General features: G+C 47.0%; 1 protein-coding gene and 1 long non-coding RNA gene across 2 annotated transcripts in view; one reads left to right on the top strand and one right to left on the bottom strand.

Annotated features, from left to right (window-relative positions):
- LOC309531217 overlaps positions 1-22,270 on the top strand; it is a 140,558-nt gene that overhangs the window by 42,355 nt on the left and 75,933 nt on the right. The window lies entirely within an intron of this gene.
- MNAT1 (MNAT1 component of CDK activating kinase) overlaps positions 1-22,270 on the bottom strand; it is a 150,396-nt gene that overhangs the window by 98,456 nt on the left and 29,670 nt on the right. Inside the window, exons 2-5 of the mRNA XM_082219427.1 lie at positions 10,126-10,278; positions 9,072-9,145; positions 2,792-2,895; positions 1,492-1,632 (exon numbers count right to left, since the gene is read on the bottom strand). Coding sequence (XP_082075553.1) covers positions 1,492-1,632; positions 2,792-2,895; positions 9,072-9,145; positions 10,126-10,278 — 472 coding nt within the window. The remainder of the gene's footprint in view (positions 1-1,491; positions 1,633-2,791; positions 2,896-9,071; positions 9,146-10,125; positions 10,279-22,270) is intronic.

Genomic DNA, 22,270 nt, shown 5'->3' with positions numbered 1-22,270 from the left:
TCAACAGATAGAGTTGGGTGTCATCGGCATACTGATGGCAACCCAGCCCAAAACTCCGGACAAGCTGGGCGAGGGGGCGCATAAAGATGTTGAAAAGCATCGGGGAGAGTATCGCGCCCTGAGGCACTCCACACACCAAGGAGTGGCGCGATGACAATTCCCCCCCAAGCGCCACCCTCTGTCCCCGACCAGAGAGAAACGAGCGCAGCCATTGAAGGACTGTGCCCTGGATCCCCACGTCGGCAAGGCGGCGGTCCAGAAGTTCGTGATCGACCATGTCGAAAGCTGCTGATAGATCTAGAAGAATCAGCAGCCCCGACCCGCCTCGATCCAGCTGTCTACGAAGGTCATCTGTTAGGGCGACCAGAGCCGTCTCGGTCCCATGACCAGCGCAGAAGCCGGACTGGAATGGATCCAGAGCTGATGTTTCATCCAGAAACCCACCAAGCTGTTCAGCAACCGCTCTCTCAATCACCTTACCCAGGAACGGGAGATTCGAAACCGGGCGGTAATTGGATAGATCTAAGGGATCTAATGATGTTTTCTTTAAGAGCGGGCGCACCACCGCCTCCTTCAGTTCCCCTGGGAATGTCCCCGTGCCAAGGGACAAATTGATGATATCCCCCAGGAGGGCCCGCACCTCGTCTGGACATGCTCTAATCAGCCAAGACGGGCACGGGTCGAGAGGACAAGTGGTGGGCTTTCCAGCTCGGAGGAGTCTGTCCACATCGGCTGGGGATATCCGGTCAAAGTGGTCCAATACTGGACCCGAGGACAGTCGAGGGGCCTCCAGTTCCTTTATTGTATCCAAATTGCCATTAATTTGCCATTAATTTGACTCTGAATTGATTTTAGAATGTATTTCAATTAATTGATTGTAATTCTATGTAAACTGTGTTATTTTTACTGTTGTTAGCTGCTCTGAGCCCGGCTTCGGCTGGGGAGGGCAGGATATAAATAAAATTTTTATTATTTATTATTATTTATGTGGGTGTCCCATCAAAAAGTGACAAAACAAAGCATGGCAATAATAATACTACAAGGGTACCTCAGGTTACATACGCTTCAGGTTACATACGCTTCAGGTTACACACTCTGCTAACCCAGAAATAGTGCTTCAAGGTTAAGAACTTTGCTTCAGGATAAGAACAGAAATCATGCTCTGGCGGTGCAGCGGCAGCGGGAGGCCCCATTAGCTAAAGTGGTGCTTCAGGTTAAGAACAGTTTCAGGTTAAGTATGGACCTCCGGAAGGAATTAAGTACTTAACCCAAGGTACCACTGTAATGTAATTATTGATACCACCCATCTATCTGAGTTTCCCCAGCCACTCTAAGTGTGGGAACATCATCTTTCTGGGAGTGGAACCGGGAAAAGGGTCATTTGTCTTTGGTGGCATGATATAGGAATAAGCCAGACAAACAGAGAGAGAGAGAATCTGCCCATTTCCTGTTAAGTTATTGAGATGCCCTTCTGGGTGCTGCATCACCTACCAGCTTATCGAGAAGGTCCTGCTTGTTCTTCCTCTTCAGCATCTGTTGCATTTGCTCCTCCTTTTGTATAAGAAGCCGCCTGATCTCGCTTTCCTGCCGCTCGACCTCCAGAGCCTCTTCCAGCTCCTCTTGCTCTCGAGACTAAGAGAGAGAAAACAGGGAGCCCTTGGGAGGCGAAGCCAAAGAGAAGGGTGTCTCAGCAAGGACCATCACAGCAGAAAAACAACGGGAAGAGAAAACCTTTGACTGAGCCGTGTTTTGGAACATCACAAAGGTTCGTTCCCCAGAGGTGGGGAACTTGCGCCTAGGCTGCACCACTTCAGACCACCCTTGCCGGGCGGGTAACATGACGGAATGCAACTCAACACAAACAAGCAAAAAGGTTTTCCTCCAGATAGAAAGCTAGGATATCCGGGGGGAGAGAATCCAGCCTGAGATGATAGTTTTCTATGTAAAGGGATTTTTAAAATTATTTTTTGAGTAGAATTCGCTGGGTCCCCTCTATCACCCACTTGCAAGCTGAAGTGACAGAGGTCATGTACACACACAAAATACATCAGAACTAAGCTGAGTCTCAAATACTCTAAAGAAGCCAGGGAATTGCTGTCTCCCCTTCCTCAGTATGTTTAGATTGATGTGTGTGGTGTAGTGGCTAAGAGCGGTGGACTCGTAATCTGGTGAACCAGGTTCGCTTCCCTGCTCCTCCACATGCAGCTGCTGGGTGACCTTGGGCTAGTCACACTTCTCTGAAGTCTCTCAGCCCCACTCACCTCACAGAGTGTTTGTTGTGGGGGAGGAAGGGAAAGGAGATTGTTAGCCGCTTTGAGACTCCTTCGGGTAGTGATAAAGAGGGATATCAAATCCAAACTCTAAGCTTCAGACTTGCAAAACAGCAACAGGTACTGAAACACAACTCCCTGGCATGTCTCCCTACTCGTTCTGAATATGGGTGTCAGCACAGCTTTCCTGTGTGTTTGCTCTAATTACAAGACAGACTCAGAATGCTGCATATAAAATTTAAAAAACCCACTGCATATAATTTTTGTTTTTGTTCTCCAGCCCAAAGAACATGCCTTAAATTTGTTCAAACTTAGCTTGCTTTATTTAAGCCACTACTTTACCCATTCAGAAGACTGTCTATAGCGGACCAAGACTTTTTTGCTCTAGCAAGCCTACTATTTTGTATACTGGACAGAACTAGTGTTTTTTTTTAATTTAAAAAATTGCCATTGTTTCTTTTGGCAAATAATCCAAAGAACTGTAAACAAAACAAAACAAAAGCCAACTCTAGGCAACTTACCAGTTTGATCTTATTTTTCTGAATGACTTCCTTGTTTTCCTTCTGATACATCTCCATCTTCTTTCTTGTATTTTCTACATCAATGTTGTTGGTCAGGTTGAACACTAGATCAACGTTTTATAAATTAGCAGTGGGGAAGTGAGGGGTGAAGAAAAGAAGCAAAGCTGCATATTAAACAGCAGTCATAGCAAAGCATTACTTTTACTCAAGGACAATGTTTTCTAAAAATATATTTCCACCTTAAAAATAAGACTCAGTTTCTATCATCAGAAATCTTAATTTCTGCTACTATTCCCCCGCACCCCGAAATTTGAAAAGATTTAAGTAACAACATACCTCATGCATAATTATACATTTTCAGGGGTGCAGGGGTACGCATACCCCTAAACCTTTTGCGAATCTAAGTTTGGCCTCATTGAGGGGCAGAATTTCAATATGAGTAGGAAAATGAGAGTGCCCCTAAGCATGTTTTTTAGAAAAAAAGCACTGATTATACATATAGATGTATTTAATTTTCTAGTTTATCCTGGTTGCGAGACAATTGTTCACAAAAAGGCAATCACAAAAGGATTTGAGCATGCGCGACACAAATTCAAATGCAACGTTTGATATCTGCATTAAGCAGAGCAGCAAACCTTTTGAACTGCACTTATTTTCTTTAGCAAATAGGAAGGCAACGACAAGCTTTCATCTTCAGTTCCTAACTGGCATATTCAGGTTTTTAACAAGCTTGTCCACAGACCATAAGCCAGGTCATCAAACCTCCCACATTGACCCTATGTGTCTCGTGACCTGTGTATTCTTCGCTGCCCTGGCACCGTTGACCTCACTGGCTTAGCTTCTCTGATGTCAAGGAAGGGCTGGGCAGCCAACAGCTCAGCAGCTTACTACTAATGGAGGGGCGAGGGAGGGGGTGCTTGGGATTTTCCTGTTGCATTGTTCACGGGATACCACTGGCTAGCATTCAGAGCCATTGGCTGGAAACGGACAGACAACACTTGCGGTTATGTATGAAATGGGATATAAGACTGCCAGCATTTGTGTATGATTGGTACTTTAAAAAAATTGGGTTCTTCCTATTTCAAATGGGGTTTATGTTTTCTTTTCTAAGCTAGGCGTATCCGTTGTCAGCCTCAGTTTCTACACAGGTTTTTTTGAGGGGGATATAAATCAGGGCCGGGGAACCTCAAGCTCAGAGGCTGAATTCCGCTGGAATGTAGCCTAGTATACAACAGTTAAGTGTCACCATAACCCTAACCCACTGTTAGCATGACACCACCCACCAGACAGCTGCTCAAGAGGGAATGTGGCATTAAAGGTAAAGGTAAAGGGACCCCTGACCGTTAGGGTCCAGTCGTGGCCGACTCTGGGGTTGCGGCGCTCATCTTGCTTTATTGGCCGAGGGAGCTGACATTTGTCCGCAGACAGCTTCCGGGTCATGTGGCCAGCATTACTAAGCCACTTCTGGTGCACCAGAGCAACGCACGTAAACGCCGCTTACCTTCCTGCCGGAGCGGTACCTATTTATCTACTTGCACTGTGACGTGATTTAAAACTGCTAGGTTGGCAGGAGCAGGGACCGAGCAACGGGAGCTCACCCCGTCACGGGGATTCGAACTGCCGACCTTCTGATCGGCAAGTCCTAGGCTCTGTGGTTTAACCCATCAGCACCACCCGCGCCCCCCAATGTGGCATTTGGGCCCCAAAAAAGCATTTTTTAAGAAATAAGTACTAAGCCAAGCCTTGTTATATTGCAGAAAAACTTTGGATACCTGTCGCTGAGGTTCACAAGTGAGATGGGACTGTTGCACACATGTGCAATAAGTGAGATTGGAGTATTGTACCCACGTGCAATATGTAAGTGGGCTTCCCAGAAGAGGCACCCTGTTAGCCATTGTGAGAGAAGGAAGCTGGACTGAATGAGCCTCTCTGGCCTGATCCAACTACAGGGCTGCTCCACTTACGTTCTTATGAGCAGGTGGCTGTTTTGCAGGGATTTTAAAGAAGCCTCTCTTTTGCGTTCAGACAGAAGCATACTGTACGTTTCCAAACAAGAACCTGCCCACAGGGGCTGGGAGAGCAAGAAGGAAAATAGACTAGTGTGCAGCCGCTCTTTATCTCCTGGCCCATCTCTTATTGGCTGGGCTTACACACTGGCCTGCCTTTAGACATCTGTCAAAATATAATACAAAAAGCCCATTGTTAACTGAAGCCCAAAAGGTTTACTGCTCTTTGAATAGCAATCCCACTTCTGAAAAGCCAGACTTTCTTCTGCGGAGAAAGAAAAATGCTCTGAATTGAAAGGAAGAAGCATTTTCCAAGCCACTATCCAAAAAGGAGGGGAGCGGCGTGATGCTAGAACTGCAGGTGAACTACTATGGCGTAGCTCAGGGCCACAAGCTCAGTGGTAGAACATCTGGCTAAAGCTCTGCATCTCCAGGCAGGACTAGGAGAGAACCTCGCCTGAAACTCTAGAGAGTGGCTGCCAGTCAGTGTGGACAATACTAAGCTAGGTTGTCATGGTTATGATTGGATGGATAGAAGATAGGGCGAAGCAGAAGGGGAGAAGCCAGTGGTCTGATTCAGTATAAGGCAACTTCCTACATTACAGTGGTGCCTCGCAAGACGAAATTAATTCGTTCCGCAAGTTTTGCCGTCTAGCAAATTTTTCGTCTTGCGATGCACGGTTTCCCATAGGAAACAAAGTCGCGAAAAGTTTTCGTCTTGCGAAGCAAGCCCATAGGGAAATTCGTCTTGCGAGGCAAATCGAAAACGGAAAAACCTTTCGTCTAGCGAGTTTTTTGTCTTGCGAGGCATTCGTCTTGCGAGGTACCACTGTACTATATTTCTGAGCTGCACTGTTTTTCCACCTGCTACTGCAGCCCAGGCCTCAAATTTAAGACTTGGGCACCCAGTTCCAGACAACCTCACTGTCTGTGTCACCTCGTCGGAAGAAGGAGCCACTGGGCTTCTATCCAAGGCACCTACAGCTTACAGACTCACAAGTTGTCAGGTGACACAAGGGACCAACAGGATTCCACGTGGCCCTAAAAACAGGGACTGGGAACCTGTGGCCCTCTAGACGTTGCTGGACTCCAGCGTCGCTGACCACTGCCCATGCTGGCGGGGGCTGGCAAAAATTGAGAGCCCATCAAGTGGCAGTGAGTCCTACAAAACCTGCCCCCTGTTTTGTCTGGGCCGGGAGGGTAGGATGTGGACTGACTCCAGCTGCAAAGGCGGCTTCTGCTGCCCAAGAAACTTACAGGCCACCGGGGTGAGGCTGTTGCTGGCGTCAAGGTAGTTTTGAAGATGCATTGGCTTTTTGCTATTAACTGGGTTGTATTCCTGTAAATTTTGTTGTTAGACCTTATCACGAGCTCCTCCTCCTCCTCCCTAGACAGAGAGAGGGGAAAGGAAGGAGCTACCCAGCCACGATTCCTGCCTCGAGTAGAGACTCCGCGGTTACAGGGAGGCACTGAGGCTAGGAGAGGGACTGTTCCGCCATCAGAGGGGAAAGGTAGCCAAAAGGGAAAGCAGGCATCCAGCCGCCAGAGGACTCGCAGCTCTATCGCCTCCTGGAGTTTTGATGGCTGTGCTTCACAATACATTGCCAGCTCCATCATTTTGAAATGGTTGAAATGGTGTTGGACGAGGTGTCACGAGCCCTACTTCCAATAATGAGCAATAACTACTCTGGCATAATAATAATAATAATTTATTATTAGTGCTGGCAGCACTAGTATCACTGGAAGGACAGATCCTGAAGCTGAGGCTCCAATACTTTGGTCACCTTATGAGAAGAGAAGACTCCCTGGAAAAGACCCTGATGTTGGGAAAGATGGAGGGCACAAGGAGAAGGGGATGACAGAGGACGAGATGGTTGGATAGTGTTCTCAAAGCTACCAGCATGAGTTTGACCAAACTGCGGGAGGCAGTGGAAGACAGGAGTGCCTGGCATGCTCTGGTCCAGGGGGTCACGAAGAGTCGGACACGACTAAACAACTAAACAACAACAACAACAATGCCCACAGTCACTTGCCCAAGACACCCTGGCCAGTTTAATTATATAGTTTCCTACCACTATTAAGGCTGACACGATTGTACAATATTCTCAGCCACTAGGGAAATTTCCCCTAAATGAAAAGCTGGCTACATCTTCTCCAGGCATATTTTTTATTTTAGAACATTTTTATTCTGAATCTTTCGATTAAAAGCAGAGGAAAACAGCAAAAAAAGTACAATGAACCAATAAATAATAATAAAAAAGCGGGGTGGGGGGGGACACAACCCAGGGTAAGCCAATGAAGCAAACACACAGTTTAATAAAGCTAATCCTTTAATGCTTCTTGGAACAAAAAGGTTTTAACACTCGGTAGAGATGTGGGACAGAAAACTTTCCACTGCTTTATTTTTCCATAGAAAATTTTCCATTTCGTAAGTTCATTAGTAGCAATGAACAGGTGCCAATTATAAATACAGCAAGGGACAAGTTTGGCAGTCCACAAAATACAAGTAGAATCATATAATTGTACAGCTGGAAGGGACCCAAGGGTCATCTAGTCTAACCCCCTTGCAATGGAGGAATCACGCTAAAGAATCCCCAACAGATGGCCCTCCACCTGCTGTTTAGAAACCTCCAGTGAAGGAGTCCAGCACTTTCTGTCTGTTCCACCTTTGAATAGCTCTTAACATTAGAATAAACAAACTAAATAAATTCATTCCCTGGGACATCAGGAAAAAAATTCCAGTGCAATCTGACAATTTTCTGTTGCAAATTACCCTATGCAAATTAGTCTAATCTGCATGGTGGGGAAGCGATTCAACATTTAAAAAAAAAACAACCACACCCAAATCACTGACCTCGGGACAGAAAGCAAAAGTAACACACCAGACACATGGATGGTTCTATATAAATAAATAAATGCATTATAAAGAACACTCCTGTCCTCATTTTCTGTGCAATGGAAATTTCATTTCAAACCCTGGGTGTTTTTGAGTTTGTTGGTTTGTTGGCTTGTTTGTTTGTTTTAAACCCCACATTTCCCCAATGCAGGACACATGTAGGCTCACAACATAAATTAAAAACAGATACATCAAATAAATAAAAAAACCCCAATCAATTACAAAAAATAAAAAGTTACCATACTAAAAGTAGCACTGAATTAAAAAAAAAAAACCTTTAAAGGCACAGCAAAAGGGGAATAAAATATATAACACCCACTATTAAAATACTCTTCCGCAACAGCCAATTAGTGGCCAAAGGCCTGTCGAAACAAAAAAAGTATTTGCCTGCTGATGAAAGGAAAGGGGACATCAGTCAAGCCTCCTTCAGAAGGGAGCTCTACCACCTGGAAGCAGCCACTATTGCCCACTCCTGCATTGTGCAACTATATCCTTGGATAGCTCAGCTGGTAGAGCATGAGACTCTTAATCTCAGGGTTGTTGGTTTGAGTCCCACGTTGGGCAAAAGGTTCCTGCAATGCAGGGGGTTGGAGTATTTGATCCTTGGGGTCCCTTCCAACTCTACCATTCAGATAACCCAACTCTTTCACCTCACTTGCCCACCACCTCCCCAAATAATCTGCCCGGCAACCCTCTGGGGTGGCTGATTTCTCTTCTCTTGCCAACATATTCAACTCATCTGCCACTCTCTTGCCCTACCCAAGAAAAAGTAAGAGCTCCCCACCAAAGCTAGAGAGCCCTCGGGCAATGGCATCTGTAGACCTGAAATCCAAGCAGAGAGAGAGAGAGAGAGAGAGAGAGAGAGAGAGAGAGAGAGAGATCCGGCCCTGCTCTTAAGCTTCCCTCGCTCTACATTAGCACCATAAAAAACCCGTTCCCAAAGTGGTATGCAAGGTCAAATGCTTCAAAGTGCTCCAAGCTACTGTACTTGAAGAAGTGAGAGGATGAAAAAGGGGCCATATGGCTTGTGTCACAGTAAACAAAGCCAATGGAAGCACAGACCCCCCTTTCTTTTTTATTTGATCTCCCCACCCTCTCTGTTTCTTCAGCATCCCTAGCGCCTTGACAAAACGCTTTCTTTGGGTGAATTTGCTCCCTGCATCTCGCACCCACTCCCTGCAACCCTGACAGCTAGGGACAAGACACAAGGCGCTCCAGTTGATGAGTTCCCGATTAAAAAACGTAAGAAGATAGTAATTAGATAACTATTGGGTACCAAGATAGAGACCCGGCGGAAGAGATTCCGCTTTAATATTCTGCAGGGCCTGCGAGAGACGAAAGCACACCATGCATCAAATATGCAAGCATTAGGACTTACCAATTTCTTCAACTTCTTCTAGGAAATCATTATACTCTGTTAGACTGCGGAAGTCATCCTCTCTTTTGTTGTATCTGTGAGAGAAGATGAAATGAAATCAGCATTATGCTTGCATGCAATCGTGCCAAGATGACGACGCCTGATGCTTCACCGTTCTTCCTGAGGGTCCAAGCGCCATGGGCGCATTTGAACTGAGCTCTTGAGCAACTTCAGGATCAGGATCAGGCCAAAGGCCTAGTCGGTCCAGCATCCTGTACTTGCAGTGGCCTGTCACATATGAGACACATGGGAAGCCTGCAAGCAGGACCCAAGTGCGAGAGAACTCTCCCTACCTGTGATTCCCAGTAGCTGGAATTCAGAGATAAAGTGCCACTGACTGTAGAGACAGAACACACGCCAGTTTAGAAGCTAGGGAAAATATTTTTCCTGAAAGACCACAGAGCACAGCAAGGATCGAGATCCGAAGGGCAGTATGGCACCACTAAGACAACTGTGACTTTGAGTGTAAGATAAGCTTAGGGAAGCCTTTGCCAGATGTTCTGGACTGCTGCCAGCTGGTGGGAATTGTAACCTCAAACATCTGGAGGGCCAACCATGCAGTTAGAACTGATGTCTATTATATTTTTAAAAAGCTGTTTCATAAGCACTTGTTAAAACACAAATATCTGTAAATTAATTATTGGCATTAGGGGTTCCTCTAAGTTTGAATGTTAACAATCCAGCTTTTAAATCTTCCAACCTATGGGGTAAAAGTTCTCAGCCCCGTTTAAAGAACTGAGAGGGTCGTTGTATGCAGTCATCAACAACCATAAGTGCAATTTAACTATGTTCTCTAAAACAAGCAGGTGATGAGATCACTGGCAACCATCAAAATGTCCGTTTGGTCTGTCTCCACCGAAAGATGCCTTTCTTATATTCGGTTTGTATCTCTGGAGATCAACTCGGCAAACAGTTTAAACAGAGACCCTTCCACAAGCACAACCAAAGGGAATCTGGCCTTGACCGGCGGGGCAATGGAGGCGGCCTCCCTTATTTGGGGCTTTGTGACACTAACATTTTCAACACCTTCTTCCGGATTTCCACCTCCTTGTCAACAGCTGGGTCCTCAAACAGCTGCACTCTGAAGTTGCTCTTCCGCAAAGGGGTGTCGCACTCCTGGCAGTTCCCAGCCCCTCGGACAAACAGCAGCTCCACGCAGCTTTCACAGCTGAAAGAGAGAAAACAGCTGAATGCAGGAACTGGTGCTCTATTTATTTTTTAAAAAGAAAGAAAGAAAGGGGGGTGGGGAAATGCCACTTCAGCCTCACATAGTTGCTGCTGAGGGTTCTTGCATTTGTTTCCTGCTCTTTAGGGCCCTTCGAAATGGGAGCTTTTTCGTGGGTGCATTCTGAAGATGGCTTGAAAACTTCAGCTAGTGCAGAATTCAGCAGCCAGGTTGCTCACAGGGACAAGATGGTTTGAGCACATTACACTGATCCTAGTCCGACTGCACTGGCTACCAATTCGTTTCCAGGCCCAATTCAAAGTGCTTGTTTTGTCCTATAAAGCTTTAAATGGCTTAGGACCATAATACCTCCATATGAACCCATTTGGACCCTGAGATCATCTTCTGCGGCCCTCCTGCAACACGAGAACGAGTCTTTTCTGCAATGAGTCCCCAGGGAAGTTAGACTGGTGCCTTCGTTAGGCACCAGGCAAAAATGTTCCTCTTTAACCTAGCCTTTGGCTGATGGACATCCAATGCCCTTTTAAAATACAGTGGTGCCTCGCAAGACGAAAAGAATCCGTTCTGTGATTCTCTTCGTCTAGCGGTTTTTCCGTCTTGCGAAGCAAGCCCATTGACTGATTAGCGGATTAGCGCTATTAGCGGCTTTTAGCGGCTTTTAGCGGCTTATCTGCTGATCGGATCAGCTGATAAGCGGCTTAGCGGCTTAGAAAAAGGGGGGAGGGGAAAAAACCCGCAGGAACTCGCAAGACATTTTCGTCTTGCGAAGCAAGCCCATAGGAAATTCGTTTTGCGAAGCACCTCCAAAACGGAAAACTCTTTCGTCTAGCGAGTTTTCCGTCTTGCGAGTTTTCCGTCTTGCAGGGTACCACTGTATGTCATGGAAGGGGGGGTTATTGGGTTGTTTTTGTTTTTATTATGTATTTTCTGGGTTTTTTAATATTGCAATTTTATGTTCGGAACCACCCTGAGATCTACAGGTATAGGGCAGAATACTAATTTAATAAAACAAAACAAATTCTGCAACATGTCATTGGTGATTTAGCATTGTCATGGTGGTAGATTTATACTGGGCTGTCCACACATCATTAAGAACATAAGAGCCTGGTGGATCCAGCCTAGTGGTCCATCTAGTTAGTCCAGCATCCTATTCTCACAGTGGTCAACCAGAGGCTCCATTGGGAAACCAAGAGCAACTCTCCCCTCCTGCAATTTCCAGCAACTGGTGTTCAGAATCATTACTTCCTCCGAACCCTTACCCTTGCCAGCCACCCTGAATGCAACGTGTAGAAAAGTGGGAATTAAATGGAGTTTATATAAATGAATTAATAAATGAAGAGGGAGCATCCCAGGGTGTGCAGTCTAAAGAAACAATCACAGACCACATTGTGATTGACTGTGAGGCTGCGCTGGAGTGATGGCAAGCTCCTCTTCCCTTAGAGGCTGTTATGCGCAATAGATAAGCAGGCAAAGTGGCTGATTTCGCAAAGGCTGACCCAACCATATAACAAAATGCTCCTCACCCCTGATCTACAAGGTTAGGAAATGAACGACAACGACTGGTTTTAAATGAAGGTCAGAACAAGCGAGTTGGACTGGATTTTCAGAAGGAAGCAAAACTTCTTGAAATACGTGAATACGTGTACTCAGGCTATTACAAACGAAGGAAGCAGCAGCAACAACAACAACAGCCGCTTTGGCCTGGGGGTTGAGGGGTGCGATGAGATAACCAACGCGGGGCAGGTCAGAAATCCCTGTTTTACAAAGGAAATCTCCACACAGAGCTTAGGACGAATGCATGGAAACCAAGTGGTTTTGCACAGTTTGCAAATCATTGCCAAACTTCAGATTTATTTATTTTTTTAAGGAAAGGAAAAAAGGTTGGTGGAGGAATGGCGTTTAGGTCTGGGAAAGGCCTACAGAGCCGCTGACAGTCAGTGTAGGCACTACTGGCTTGGTTCACACATCATGGTAAGCCAGAATGGAGTTTACCCACCGGCGGAGAAAGAGGAGTGCAGGGGGAGCGCACCACCCCCGGCAATGCGATCCTGGTGGGGTGCCATCGCAGCAGCCCCTCCTGCCCGCGCTGGGCACCCCACCCCCACAGGCGCCGTGCCACGCCCCCAGGATGGGCACCACGCCCCTGCAGGCAGCGTGCCATGCCCCCGGGACGCACACCAGCTCCGCCCCTGCCTGCTCTACGCCACTGAGTTTACCATGACCACGCATGCAGGTTGGCACGCAAGGAGGAACAGCTTGTACCAACTAGGCTTTCCTCCAGGCTTAATAGGTCAGAGTGGGAGGAGAGCTAAGCCAACACCTAACACAGCAGATCATCTGAATTTACGATCACAGTTAAGGTGTCTGCTCCTTAACCACACCTTCTAAAAATTATTTTTATATTGGACGTTAGCATCCAAAGACGTGCTCTACGGGAAGTTGGTGACAGGTACCAGGCACGTTGGCAGACCAACTCTGCTTCACGAAGATGTATGAAGGCTGGCAACATCAACCCCACCCTGTGGGAATCCCTTGCAGTCGACCGCAGCGCCTGGAGACAGACAGACAGGTTGTGCATCCACAGGAGTGACCAGAGGAGGAATTACTGCTGGAAGGAGCACAGAGAGAAGAAACGCTATGGTGCATCTGCAGCAGCAGCACCGGACGCCCTCAGCTGCAACAGAACATGTCTCTCCCATATCGGACTTTACAGCCACAGCAGGTGCTGCAACCTTCTAACAGTTTTACGTCACCTCCAAAGGCGCAATCCTCCATTGTTTCCAAAGACAGACAGATGCCAACACAGAATTTTTTTAATATATTAAATGCTGTGATATTTTTTTTTATTGCTGATGTTTTTATTGTGAAATTGCTTTGAGATATTTTATGGGTGGCGAGCCATAAATGGAATGAATGAATGAATCAGGGGTGGGCAACCTAAGGCTTCTCAATCTGCCTTCTCAATCCGGCCCACAGACAGTTTGTTTTTACATGAGTAGAATGTGTCCTTTTATTTAAAATGCATCTCTGGGTTATTTGTGGGCACAGGAATTCGTTCATTTTTTTTTCTTCCAAAATCTAGTCCGGCTCCCCACATGGTCTGAGGGACGGTGGACCGGCCCACGGCTGAAAAAAGGTTGCCGACCCCTGGAATGAATGAACAAACAACCATTCAAAGCTACTGCGTTGACCTAAAAATCCTGGGGCAAGGCAATTGCTGTGGGTTAAACCACAGAGCCTAGGACTTGCCGATCAGAAGGTTGGTGGTTCGAATCCCTGTGATGGGGTGAGCTCCCGTTGCTCGGTCACTGCTCCTGCCCACCTAGCAGTTCGAAAGCACACCAGTGCAAGTAGATAAATAGGTACCGCTCGGGCGGGAAGGTAAACGGCATTTCTGTGCACTGCTCTGGTTCGCCAGAAGCAGATTAGTCATGCTGGCCACATGACCCGGAAGCTGTATGCCGGCTCCCTTGGCCAATAAAGCGAGATGAGCGCCGCAACCCCAGAGTCGTCCGCGACTGGACCTAATGGTCAGGGGTCCCTTTACCTTTACCTCGGTAAATGCCAAGACACGGTCTGGCTTCGCGTGTGCTCCAAACACAACTGCAGAGGTAAATGGCCCAATGGCCTCACTTTGCATAAGGAGGCTTCTTCCTAAGCTCCCGTAGAAAGCTGAGGAGGAAAAGGTCACGGAAGAAAAGTGCTGGGAAACGGCAGAAATGACTGGCAGAATTCGTGACCAGGGAGAAGAGTCGGTGGAGGAAGACTGGAAGAAATTTAAAGACTACTTGCAGAAGCACTGTAAAATTAAGGAATGTTAAAATGATGTCTGATTGAAAATAAGTGGTATTGGTAAAAAGATTTTTAAGAAAATGTAAATGGGGATTGATAAAGGATAAATGCTAGAGGGTAAGGATTTGCTGAATTTAATATTTGAACTGGAATACAAAATGGGAGGTGTGAGGAGGTCAAGAAACTAGTGAATGAAGTATAAGATATGAAAACACTAATCTATTTTCTGGTTTGTTTTTTGGTTTTTCTCCCCCCCCCCCTTTTTCCTTCCCTTCTTTTGCTAATTGTTTTTTAATGTGTATTCTTTATCTGTTTTGTTTTTGTATGTTCTCATTTTTGAAGCTTTTCTTATGTTTAAATTTTGAAACTTTTTATTGTTTGTGAAACTTTAATAAACATTTAAAAAAAAAAAAGTGCTGGGAAACAAGGAACGAGAGATCGTGCGGAGAAAGTCCGAGGGAAATACTTGCACCCGACCACCACCTGCCACACTGCAGATACGTGGCTGAAATGTTGTGTCTGTAGGTGTGGGATCCAAGAGAAAGAGAATGAAAGGTTACAGATTCCCCCCCCCCCCCGGTTGTCTAGCAGCAGCAAAGCCCTGTTTGAGCAACACTGCGGTACATTTCGCTCAGGCTGCATGCCAGCGCTAAAGACCAGGACAAATAACTACAAAGACATTGTTGGCTAAACTGTCCCAGCCTGAAAAGGGGAACCGGAGTGTGGGGGGGGGCGAGAGAGAGGGAAATGGTTGGCCACAGCCTGTTCAACCCCAATAACCAAAGCCGGTCTCATCTAGAAGAGGTCTTGGAGGCAGCGGGTTTGTTCCAACATCAATGCACACTTCTCTGCCAGAAATCTTGTTGCAGGAATCATTTTGCAAGCCTGAAATTGAGAGAGGGACAGAGGGGGAGGCAGGCATGCTACAACTGGGTCTTTCTGTGCGTCCCCCCCACACCCTTTCCCCTCTCCAGCACACCAAGGATATAAATAGGCCGTCTTTGGACAATAGGAAGTGACCGCAACAGGTGTAGCCTTGCTTCCTTTGGCAGAGTGACATTTTTCCATAAAGGGCAGAGTTCCTTATGCCTGCAGAGCTCTGAAGTAGGATAACATCTAACAGGTGTGCTTTGCCCCACAGCCAAGTAAGTGGACAGTGATTGGGAATGCTGGGAGGAATGCTTGACAAAACCTCCTTTAATTTTTTTTATTCTTATGCCAGCTTTCAGGCGATAAGGATACTAATCCGCCCAAGGCAGCTCGCAACTAAAATACAATACACCCCAGCAATAAATTCATTAAAAGCCTATAGAAAAAGGCCAATGAACAGCCCACACACCCCAAAAACGCAAAACACAACAAAAATCTGCAGAATACAGCTTTAATAAAAAGTAGTCAGGGGGGAAAGAACAGAGTCTCTGGGGCTTTCCAAACCCTTAGCAGCGATGGGGCTGCCAGAGTGCAGCTGGCAAAAGGTTCCAGAGACCGCTTTTTAAACCAGTGTTTCCCAACCTTTTTTGGGCGAAGGCACACTTGTTTCATGAAAAAAATCTCGCGGCACACCACCATTAGAAAATGTTTAAAAAATTAACTCTTTGCCTATATTGACTATATATAAAGTAACTCTCTTTAATAGGAATCAAATAAACACAAAGAAAGTATTTTATAATTACTTTATTATGAAATAGTAAGTAAACAGAAATATGAAAAATTATAAAATACTTGATTCAGTGCGCAACCTGGGCCTGTTTGGCTGAACACAAAGCTGATATTCTGGCTGGAATCGAAGAAAGACACACACGTAGCTCTTCGTCAACAGCTCTCAGTCTCTCTCTGTATTTAGTTTTTATAGCAATCATGCTTGAAAAGCTCAACTCACAGAGATATGTAGTGGAAAATGGGAGCAATGTCAAAATAGCTTTGTTTGCCAGAAGGGGGAACTCCTTGGCAGTTTCCAACCAAAAACTGTCCAAAGGTAGATCAGCAAATCTTAGCTTGAAACCACGATTTTGTCTCAGTTCAGTTAGTTCCTCCTGCTCCTGTAAAGTCATGTCCTTCCACCAACTGATGCTGAGCTATAAGGGTCCCTAACCCAGTCAAGGCATTCAGTGGAGACTGAAGAGAAATAAAATGACAACTTCCCCTCGAGAGTTTTTAAATGTTTAGCTATTATCTCACACAGTGCAGCAGTGTGAACACCTTGCCATTGCTTGGTGAGTGTGAACATTTCAAGATTGCCACTTTCCACGTGTTGATGCCAGAGTTGCAGCTTTGCACGGAATCCATTTATTTTATCTGTACTTGTAAGCAGGTTTTCATTTCGGCCTTGCATTCGTGTGTTCAGTTCATTCAGATGATGAAATATATCTGCCAGGTATGCCAGCCTTGCACACCACTCATCACTTGCAAGCAGTTTTGCGTAATCTGTCCTCTCATTTGTCAGAAACACTTTAAGTTCCTCCCGCAGCTCATACACACAAACCAAGACCTTGCCACGCGACAACCACCGGACCTCCGTATGAAACAGCAAGGTTTTATGCTTCGCTCCCATCTCCTCACACAAAGCTGCAAATATGCGGCTTTTCACGGGTCGTGACTTTACAAAGTTTACCATGCGCACAACATCATCCAACACATGAACTAGGTCTGCTGGTAAAGTCTTGGCTACGAGGGCCTCACGGTGCAAAAAACAATGCGTTACAATAACATTTGGATTTCTTTCCTTCACTCTGCTTACAAAGCCTTTGGTGTTCCCGACCATGGCTGCAGCTCCATCGGTGCAGACACTTATGCAGTTTTCCCACTTAAGTCCTCCTTGTTCAAGGTATTCTGATGTGACCCGAAAAATTTCTTCTCCTGTTGCTTTTTCTGGCAATGCCTTGCAGAAAAAGAAGTTTTCTCTAATTGCATCACCATCAACAAAACGCACATTGGCCAAGAGTTGAGCATGTCCACTGATATCAGTAGACTCGTCCAGTTGTAATGCAAATTTCTCACTGCTATGGATCTTTTCCAAAACCACACTTTCAATGTCTGCAGACATGTCATCAATACGTCTGGAAATTGTGTTGTTTGAGAGAGGTACTTTGGCTATTTCCTTAGCTGCTTCAGGTCCGAGCATCTCCTCTACAATAGCTTTGCAGGCGGGAAGTATTAATGTCTCTGCCACAGTGTGCGACTTTTTTGTCTTGGCTATAAGTTCAGCAACGTGATAGCTAGCTTTAAGAGCTCTTTCATTTACCTTTGAGGTTTGTCTCATGAAAGTTGCCTGTTTCTCCGTGTTTTCACGCAGGCGAACAAAATAGTCCACATTCTTGTTTTGAAGCGAAGGGTGTTTCGTTTGGAGATGGCGTTTAAGTTTGCTTGGGACCATAGCACTGTTAGCTAGCTTTTCACCACACACCACGCACAGTGGAGTTGGTTGGTTTGCATCTCCGGTGAAAGTAAATCCAAATGAAATATAGCTTTCGCTATATTGCCTTGTGACAGAGAATTTACTTGAGCTAACCATCTTTGCTTTCTTTTCATGCCCACTCGTACTTGGCCTCTCATCTGGCTCCAAATTTTGTTCAGAGTCCGGTTCTTTTCTTTTCAAAAACTTTTCCATCACTGCAGTATTCGGCCTCCCTGCAGTGCCGACTCCTGGTCTCTGTGCTCGGGCGGGAAGGAAGTCGGAAGATGATGTCCTACTGTGATAGGTCCAGGCTGGAGTCCGGACCAATCACAGCCAGGCAAAAACATGCATACTGTGTGAGCTCAATGCAGCGGCTCACTTCTGCAAAGGAAAAAAAAAGGGTTTAGATGGGGGGGGGGAGAGGCGGGGTAGTCGTTATACAGAACAGTTTTTACTGCCTGTGTTACGGGCACGAATTATACATGGGAATGGCGGGAAGAGTGACGGCAGCACACGCAAAAGCGGAAGCCACGAGGTCCCCGAGTGCCTAGGCTGCTGCGGAACAGCGGTTGAAAAACACTGGATTAGAGAGGGCAAGAGCAAGGCAATTTCCATTGAGCTTCATGGCTAAGCAAGGAATTGAACTTCCAACATGGATGTCTTCCCCAGTTTACAGAAAACCTAAAAAGGTTGAAAAACACTAACAGCGGTTGAAAAGGACTGTAATAAGGCCACTGTGCTGTATACGCTGTTAAGTTTGTGAGAAAGTTTTTGCTATCAAGCCTGCTTGGACATACCTAAACCATCTTTCCCAAATAAATTTTATTTATACCCCGCCCTCCCCAGCCAAGACTGGGCTCAGGGCGGCTAACAACAAATTAAAAAACAAGTCGATTGAAATATAGTAAATAATAAAAAATAAGTCGATTGAAATAAAAACAATAATAAAAAACAAGTTGATTGAAATAAAAAAAAACAATAATAAAACAAGTTGATTGAAATATAACTTAAAAACAAGATTAAAATACAACATTTAAACATCAAAATGCGGTTGAGTTGCAGAATTCTGCAAGCAGAATAAATTCCACAGCCCCGATGCATTGGCACCTCGTGCCATTTGAGTTGCAGAATTTATTCAGCACACAGAAAATGGCCTTTTTGGGGGTGAATGTGGATGAAGCAGGAAGAGAACTTTTTAAAAAAAAGGCATGCATGAAATCTAGCCCCAAACACACACACGCACACTTTCCCCAAAGTGGTTGATGACGCAGGATATTTCCACATGCTTCTAAAATGCACATTAAATAAAATGAGAGAGAGGAGTGCACGCACTCACCTGCCAGCCTCGGAGCTGTGGAATGCAGTGCAGTCTGTGTCCTTCCAGGCGCCAACTCAGACCTGCCGTGCTGTTTCGTTCCCCTGGCGTCGCTGCCTTCATCCAGCCGGATGCCTCTCCTGCCCAAGGGACGTGTCAGCAGCCACCCGGCATGGGGTAGAGGCGGGACGGCCCCACTTCCTGCTGCCCACAAGGCTTTGGGGTGAGAAACACGGAGGGGCAGGAGAGTGGAGGTTCCCTTAATTGGAAAAAGCAGGGAGGCAGGCTGCTTGATGCCTGCTGAAGGGAATCCCGAAGGCGCGATCGCGCACGCGCAGGCTGAGCGGCAATGGGAAGTGGTAGCAGCGGCGGCACACGAAGTCCCCCAGGCAGCGGAGCAGCTCGCCCGTCGAAGCCTGCACGATCACCCGCTGCGGGGAGCCGGGGCGGCGGCGCGGTTGCCGGGCAGCGGCGGGGGTGGTGGTGGCGGTGGCTGCTTGCCGCCCTCCTGGGCGGAGGCGGGCACGGTGGGCACCGGCACGGCCAAGGGCCCCTGCTTGGTGCCGTCGAGCATGCGCAGGCCCAGTAGCGAGCGGCGATGGGGCTAGCCGGAGAAGAGAGGGCGAGCCCCCTCCGCTCCGGCCCTAAAAAGGACAAGCCACGCCCCCTCCAGCCAGCCGATTGGCTGGCCAGGAGGCGTGGCCGGATGGGATTCCCCCTGCTCTCGCGGGGGCTGAGATGGCCAGATGGGATTCCCCTGCTCTCGCGGGGGCTGAGATGGGATTCCCCGCTCACGTGGGGGCGGATGGGATTCCCCGCTCACGTGGGGAAGGGCGTGATGCCCGCAACCCCACCTCCTGGGGCAGGCCCAGTAACGAGCGGATGCGCAGGCCAGGTGGCGAGCGGCGATGGGATGTGGGAGCTCGCTCGCTCGCCGCCCCGCGTGTGCTCGCCGCCGCCGCCCCGCCTCTCACCGCCCGACTCGCCCGCCTCCGCGGAACACAAGGCAAAGTTCCACGGCACACTAGTGTGCCGCGGAACAGCGGTTGGGAAACACTGTTTTAAACAGACAGCGGCTCTGCCTTTCTGGGAAGAAGAGAAGGCCAACATTTACACATGCATACAGGATTGCAAGCTTACACAGGCATTACTAGCCGACAAAAATGTTTACTGCCCATTCATTAGTCATTTGTGGCACAGGAAATAATAAATAATAAATAATAATAATAATAATAATAATAATAATAATAATAATAATAATACTACAGTGGTACCTCGGGTTAAGAACTTAATTTGTTCTGCAGGTCTGTTCTTAACCTGAAACTGTTCTTAACCTGAAGCACCACTTTAGCCAATGGGGCCTCCCGCTGCTGCCCAATTTCTGTTCTCATCCTGAAGCAAAGTTCTTAACCCGAGGTAATATTTCTGGGTTAGCGGAGTCTGTAACCTGAAGCGTCTGTAACCTGAAGCGTATGTAACCCGAGGTACCACTGTATACCATGATCAATGGTAGTGAAAGCTGCTGAAAGGTAGGGCTAGGGAAGATTTCCACGCCTGAAGCCCTGGAGAGCTGCTGCCAGTCAGAGCAGACAACAGTGAACTAGGTCAGGGATCAGCAAGCTTTTTCAGCCGTGGGCCGGTCCACCGCCCCTCAGACCATGTGGTAGGCTGGACTATATTTTGAAGAAGAAAAAATGAATTCCTGTGCCCCACAAATACCGTATTTTTCGCTCTATAACACGCACCTGACCATAACACGCACATCGTTTTTAGAGGAGGAAAACAAGGGAAAAAATATTCTGAATGAAACAGTGGACGTATCATTTTTGTGCTTCATGCTGTGGCCACAGACATGTGATCTGATGGTGAATTTGGGGTGACCCAATGCAAAAATCCTGAGAATCCCTGTGGATCCATGCTTTGTAACCACGTTTTTGCACCATTGCAGCCCCAGGCAACAGTGGGTGCGTGATTTTTTTGGGGGGGGGCAGGCTGTAGCCATGGACATGCTATGTGCTCTGATGGTGAATTTTGGCTGACCCAATGCAAAGATCCTGAGGATCCATGTGGACCCATACTTTTTAACCACGTTTTTGCACCATTGCAGCCCCAGGCAACAGTGGGTGCGTGATTTTTTTGGGGGGGACAGGCTGTAGTCATGGACATGCTATGTGCTCTGATGGGGAATTTTGGCTGACCCAATGCAAAGATCCTGAGGATCCATGTGGATCCATGCTTTGTAACCATGTTTTTGCACCATTGCAGCCCCAGGCAACAGTGGGTGCGTGATTTTTTTTGGGGGGGGGACAGGCTGTAGCCATGGACATGCTATGTGCTCTGATGGTGAATTTTGGCTGACCCAATGCAAAGATCCTGAGGATCCATGTGGATCCATGCTTTGTAACCACGTTTTTGCACCATTGCAGCCCCAGGCAACAGTGGGTGCGTGATTTTTTTGGGGGGGCAGGCTGTAGCCATGGACATGCTGTGTGCTCTGATGGTGAATTTGGGGTGACCCAATGCAAAGATCCTGAGGATCCATGTGGATCCATGCTTTGTAACCACATTTTAAGTGGGGAGGGAAGGAAAAACACAGAAGGCTAAGAATGCAGGAGAGGGCTATAACGTGAAGAAAGGAAGGCAAAAGTTTCCCCCCACCCACCCACACAAGCCAGCCAGCGTGTGCTCTCTCTCTCTCTCTCTCCCTCTTTAAATGGAAGAAAGCATATTTGAATGCTGTGTGTCTCCAAAAACAAAAAGCAGGAAGTCAAATCAGAATTTTAAGCCGAACCTGTAATCTCTCTTCCCTTCACAAACATTGTTCCTCCGGAGCAGGGAGAGGATAGAAGGACGGACGCTCTGCTTTCCTCTCTTCTTGCCTGGAGGGGAGGGGCTTCCCCTGCTCTTTGTTCCGTTTGAGCAAACACAGTAACGAAACAGAGAGGGCGGGCAGTAAGACCCTGAGGCAGAATGCAGGAAAGCTGCCACTTCCTCTCTTCAGGCTTCCCTTCTCCCTGAAGCGCGGTTTGATTTTTGCCTCATTTTTCGGCTCCAGGGACCACACATTCGCTGCATAACACGCACAGACATTTCCCCTTCCTTTTTAGGAGAAAAAATCTGCGTGTTATAGAGCGAAAAATACGGTAACCCAGAGATGCATTTTAAATCAAAGCACACATTCTACTCATTGAAAAATACCAGGCAGGCCCCACAAATATCCCAGAGATGCACTTTAAATAAAAGGACACATTCTACTCATGTAAAAACACACTGATTCCCGGACTGTCCACGGGCCAGATTGAGAAGGCAATTGGGCCACATTCGGACCCCAGGCCTTAGGTTGCCAACCCCTGAACTAGGTGAACCAATGGTCTGACTCAGAATAAGGGGGTTTCCTGTGTCCCTATGTCCCTTTCTTAACTGAAAAATGGAGCGACCCCTCACACTGAGGTGGGGGGGAGCCTCTTCTACTC

This window comes from Podarcis vaucheri (assembly GCF_965113315.1).
Source record: "Podarcis vaucheri genome assembly, chromosome: 1".
Classification (NCBI taxonomy): Eukaryota; Metazoa; Chordata; class Lepidosauria; order Squamata; family Lacertidae; genus Podarcis; species Podarcis vaucheri.
This window is presented reverse-complemented; position numbering and strand designations above follow the sequence as displayed.